This window comes from Rhagoletis zephyria, unplaced genomic scaffold (genome assembly GCF_001687245.7).
Source record: "Rhagoletis zephyria isolate East Lansing unplaced genomic scaffold, Rhagoletis_zephyria_1.1 Rzeph_scaffold_05794, whole genome shotgun sequence".
Classification (NCBI taxonomy): domain Eukaryota; kingdom Metazoa; phylum Arthropoda; class Insecta; order Diptera; family Tephritidae; genus Rhagoletis; species Rhagoletis zephyria.
The window spans coordinates 16,008-22,082 of record NW_016162877.1 but is presented as its reverse complement, the minus strand read 5'-3'; the positions used below and the strand labels follow the sequence as shown (position 1 = coordinate 22,082).

The window sequence follows — 6,075 nt, the reverse complement described above, 5'->3', positions numbered from 1 at the left end:
GGGTGGTGAGAATCAACAGGGGTAATCAAAGCATAGCTAGGGGCTATTGTGACGTTGGAAACATCGTCCACAAAAACTAAATCCAGACATTTACCTAAGTTATTACTAACAGAGTTGATCTGGTAAAGACTAAGATCTGACAGATCGTTCAAAAATTGATTGAAGAGATCACGAGAGGAATTTGGTACTAGAATACCATCTATTAGATCCCAAGAAACACCCGCAAGATTGAAGTCACCCAGGACAATAACAGTATCGGAGGGCTTCACCATGGCATGTAGAGAGAGCAGTAAGGAGGAGTGTTTTAAATAAACAGAAAGGCTCGAGTTAGGTGGTATATAAGCAGCAACAAGATAAACGCTAATAGAATGATATCTTATTCGAACGCAGAGGAATTCAACTTCATCGGTGTCAGTGAACTCAATTTCTTCAGAAGAAAGGTCAGTCTGGACAGCGATTAAGACGCCTCCACCTTTTTTATTTAAACGGTCGTTTCGAAACACTTCATACTTAGGACACAAAATTTCCGAGTTGAACACATTCGGCTTGAGCCAGGTTTCAGTAAACACCAGTACTTTGAAGTCAAAATCATAGGACTGCAAGTGTAACCTTGATAGCTTTGTGTTCAAACCTCTCACATTTTGGTAGTAAATGCTAATGGTGAGGTTACTTATTAGTTTTTTGATGCCGAGGTGGAAAGCGGAAGTTGAGCCAAATTTTGCCCTTGCGGTCTAGATCTAAATTCAAATTCGCGAATGAAGGCACCGCTTGGCCAAAAAGATGGGCTCATTACTATATCAAAGCAGTCTTCGGATATGTCTATTTTAAAAGAAGAAATGCTTCTTTCATACGAGAATCTGAACTTGCGTACATGCAACTCATTTGCTATCAGCCTGGAAGTTAAATACCCCTTCACATCATCGACAGTGGTATCTTTTGAAAACCTAGATATAAAGACCGATTTTTTGGAAGGGACAACGATTAAATCCCTCGGGACGGGGTTAACGCAATCGGAAACGGTTTCAGATGTGGTAGGGGGTTGCGGAACAGGGGGTTGCGGAACAGCTGTCAACTTTTTGGAAGGAGCAACGATGGCTTCGGATGTGGTAGGGGGTTGAGATGTAGTTGTGGAGTTTTTGGAAGGAGCAACGACTACTTGCATTGGAACGGTGTTGACGCAATCGGAGATGGCTTCAGATGTGGTGGAGGGTTGAGATGAAGCTGTTGAACAGGAATTTAGTGAGGCTCCAGTAGAAGAAGGACGTGGTTGGGGAGATTCAGTCCGCCGAGGAATCGGCGTGTTAAAGCTTATGAGTTCTTTGTTCATAGCTGGAGTCAAAAGTGGGCGGTTCTGCGGAAGATCCAGGTCCACAGTGATGGGATTCAACACAATATTTTCCACGCCTCTCCTACGTCTCTTAAGACCTTTTCCAGGAGAAGGAGAGGAGGAGGAAGTATCTAATAATTTAAATTCTTTGAATTCATCCTCATACTTCTTGAACTTCTCGTTGAGCAGTTTTAGCTCTTTGCTTATCTCCGAAAATCCATTTCTAGCGGTTCTAAATAGTTTACAGAGATCCACAACAGTTTTTTTACACTTTGGACATGACCAGCGAAGTCCATTGTCTCCAATAATCATATCCAGAACTCTCCCATTAATACCAGCACACTTTAAATGAGACAGTTCATCGCAAAGCCAGCACGCCACAAAACGGTCCGAACCGGCTTTTACATTACATTTTTCGAACAGACAGGACATTTTTAGCGAATTTTATTAAAAAAGAATAAAAATAGCGAAATTAGGAATGTATTGTACGAAAACGTTTCAAGCTCACAGTAATTGGCAGTTTAATAGCTAGTGGTCTTATTTAGTGAAGTTCAATGGTTAGAAACCGTGCTGAACTTAACAGTTTTAAAGCCACTGAGTTAACAAAATCAGCTGTCACCAAGAAAGCGACTGTCGATGATAAACAAAGGTGTGTGTAAAGCGCGAAAGAAAGCAAAATGAACAAACAAATGCGATATTCCTTACACTCTCACGCAAAAGCAACAATAATGCACCAAAACAGGCAAATATGCACGAAGGCCGACTAAATAAAACTTTTCAATCAACGCACTTTATGACTAAATCAAGTCAATTTATTGGAATTTGGCTTCAGTAAACTTTTTACGGTGTGAATAACACAAATTAGAACTGCTTAGCACTTTGTAAACGAGTTAAACTTTGGAAATTCTTTCAAGCGAAAGTTTAAGTGACCGCACAGTACGAACGTTGCCAGGCGTTCTTAATTTTATTTTTACCTTTGCCTTTATCCTTTTCTTTATTTATGTACGTAGTCACCTTTACTTTCATGCTTGTATTGGTCTTATTCTAAGTGTTATTCTTTAACCTTTTATTAGCAAATTTTTGTTAAATTAACACCATATGCATACACACAAGAAGCACTTGTTTCAGCACCAACCATTTGTGTTGCACCGTTTCCGTTGCACCATTTCCGTTGCATCATTTCCGTTGCATAGACACAAGAAGTACTTGTTTCAGCCCCAACCATTTCCGTGTGCAATTTCCGCTGAATTTGCCAATTTACTCCCAACCAACCAACCGGCGCTAAAGAAGTTTCACTTCAAAAATTAAATAAATGGATTGCGTAAATAGCAAAATCTTCTAGTTCTTTTATTACTCGTACAGGAGGCTTTCGGAATGCCTCCCATGGGAGTACTCACTTATTGCTCGTTCGGGAGGTATATAGGATATTCTTCTATGTGCACTCCCTTGTTGTCTTTTTGGGAGGTATAGGGGAGGTTTTTATGGGAGTACTCCCGTATTGCTCGTCTGGGAGGTTTGTGGGATGATATTTTTGTGTGTGCTCCGCGATTGCTCGTTTAGGAGGTAAAAGGGATCGGGGAGCACACACAGAAATATCATCCCAAAAACCTCCTAAGGGAGCAATACGGGAGTACTGCCATAAAATCCTCCCCTATACCTATAAGACAACAAGGGAGTGCACATAGAAAAACATTCCACATTCCTCCCGAACGATCGATAAGTGGAGTGCTCCCATGAGAGGCATCCCGAAAGCCTCCTTTACGAGTAATAAGAGAGCTTTTCATTGCCTCACATATAAGCTAAAAGATTTTGCTATTTACGCAATCGATTTATTTAATTTTTTAATCTCATGCATGTATACAATATTAAAAGATCTTAACAGATACCTATAAGTACGATATCAGACAAAACATACATAAGTAATACTTATTACATTTTCGATTAATATTGGAATTACTAATGCGGGCAAATGCATTCAAAGTAAAACAGATAATAATAAAATATTGAGATATCTACATGATTTCCTGGTGTCAGGGATGCTTGGGTAGTCAGGAAGAGGGTGTATAAAACTTTCTTTTTTTAACCACGATCAATGTGAAGGTTACTTAGCCCATCTGATAGCTATGTCCCCCAGTAAAAGCTCTGGGCCGGCATTATATGATGAACGTTAAAACCAGGTGTTATACGTAAATGCAACATTTAATTAATTTAAACAGAAGTTGCAATACATACCGATGGACCTTAATTTAACTGTGTGCTATCGACATTCAATTATTGCATCCTCCTTATATTGTTTCTATATGAAATATTTTCTGTAGTTTTCCTTATGATACACTTTTCCAATAATACGCAATTGCTTTTGAACGAGGTGCCTATAGCTCCCCTATCAATCAAAAGGAATAATCCTGGATTACTCTCTTAGGAGACATCGCTTTTTGCTCCTAAGCGAGTAATAACGGAGTACAAAACCGACAAATTTCAGTTATCGCTCCGTAATCATGCCTCAGGGAGTATTCTTTTATTGCTCACTTGGGAGATCTCCCGTTTGGCTCCTAAATGAGTAATAAAGGAGTACAAAATCGACAAAAATCGTTTATTGCTCCAAAATCATGGCTCTGGGAGGATTCTTTTTTGCTCAGTTAGGAGATCTTCGATTTGACTCCTAAGCGAGTAATAAAGGAGGTCAGAACCAACAAATCTCCCCTATTGCTCCGAAATCAGGCCAACTCTTTTATTCCTCACATTGGGAGATCTCCCTTCAAGTTCTAGTGGGTAAATGCACTTTTTTTCAAAAAAAAAATTTATGTTACTACTCAAAATGATATTTATTTCTGAGCATTGTTAGAAATTTAAAAATTTATTTTTTACTTTGCTTTTGTACTGCTCCATACTTGCTCCTTTGGGGAGCAGCTAACTTTCAGTCCCGTTTAGTGCTTTTCTTAATTCAAAACGCGAAAATTTTTGAGTTTGGTGCTTGGTGCGTTTTTTGGTGCTTTTTGTTTTAGTTTGAAGACACCAAAACTGTAAATCTGAAATAAAAATGGAAGTTAAATTTAGAGAATTTTCGTAAGGAGCTTTACAAATATGGAAACAAAATCATGGTACAATGACAATCATAAGCGATAGAGCATATGTTTTTCAAAAAAATAAGTGGCAGCACTTTCAATCATGCCAGAATTTCATACGGTAATTGCCATTGACTGCAAAAACGACCATGTTTCTGAGGCCAGGAATCGATCTTTAGACATTTAATTTGGGCTGAATTTGTTATATTTTTTACGAATATTAAAAAAAGCACCAGTATCTCCTAACAGTAAAATGAATAACGAATCTTCGACCGCCGAGTAAGAAGCATTAATTTTTATTTATTTGAATCGGCGTAATAATAATAATAATAGATTGGCGCTTACACANATGTCACACAAAGCGGTGGGATCCACAGTTTTACGCCGGCTCCGAACGGCGATTGTATTTTTATGCGAAACTGTTTTTCATGGCAGAAATACACTCGGAGGTTTGCCATTGCCTGGCTGTCAGGAATAACTGAGTTTATTGCACCTTAAGTAAACAAGTGTATGTATGTATTTTGTTTTTTTTTCTTTGCAGTGCAACTCTTGAAACGCATACAATTTTTAATCTGACGCCAGGTGAAACATATCTCATTTACGTCACTGCCAATCTGAGCGAGGGGAGGTCACTGCCATACCAATCTCTGCGGATTACCATGAGTCATCAATGCAGTAATCATCTTATTGAGTCGCGAGAACAAACTGCATATTATTAAACGTTTTTTCAACGGAGTGTTTGGAAAGTAAAATGGATTTCAGGAGTATGGTTGAATGACAGCAGCATAACCTGTGCCTCATCTGAACATCTTCTGACTTATTTGTTCATTGGACTCGCTGTTTAATTGATTTCATCGAAATACTATTCAAAATTACCATTTTGCATATACGTACATATATCTAAGTAGTTGATAACTACTTGTACTATAAATGAGTATAATTACATATATATTTACATATGTACATACATTTGCATAGTTATACATATACACAATGCAATTGCCAGTTCCACAATTTAAGCGCTGAAAGACTTAAGCTTATGCCTTTGACATGTGTCTACTTTAGTTAAGAATACGTAGTCGAAAACCAAATGCATTGCCTAGTTATAGGAGCGCCGAGCTCTCCCAGTGGGAAATTTCATAAAATCATCATATACATTTATACTTATATGTACATATATTTATTTCATGTAACGCGAGATTTTATTTTTCGCAGTGAGCTTCCCACGCCACCGTGAATTACTTTGTTCGCTCCTTCAATTACGATCGCGAATTACCTCATTCACACGGGCACATTCCCAATTCTATTTGACAGTACTCTGTCCCTGCGTTTTGTTTTTTTTTTGCTACAAAATTGGTGAAATATGTAAGTTACTGCTAAAAATGTTTGTCTGTTTTAAATTGGTTATGTACACATTTATTAACTTTAGTTTTAGTACTCAGATAAAGTGCCAGTTTTTATTTGTAAACTGGTTTCGAAAAATTTCCGATTAAAATTAGACACGGCAGCGATTTGTTCGTAATTCGCATGGTAATTGGATCTGAATTACTCACAAATGAGGTAATTCACTCTCAATCTTTTGCATGGCGAATTATGTAATTCGAAGGGTAATGGAGAATCGAATGGTAACCCTTCAATTTGAAAAATGCGTTATATATTGCATTTTTTATGATTTGCAGTCAG

The 6,075-nt window shown here is 37.9% G+C and overlaps 1 protein-coding gene across 1 annotated transcript in view; it reads left to right on the top strand.

Annotated features, from left to right (window-relative positions):
* Positions 1-5,505, top strand: part of LOC108372477 (uncharacterized) — a gene marked incomplete at its 5' end in the record, with an annotated part of 17,603 nt that extends 12,098 nt beyond the window's left edge. The window contains one exon of the mRNA XM_017628182.1: positions 4,934-5,505. Coding sequence (XP_017483671.1) covers positions 4,934-5,111 — 178 coding nt within the window. The remainder of the gene's footprint in view (positions 1-4,933) is intronic.
* Between the last annotated feature and the right edge of the window lie 570 nt (positions 5,506-6,075).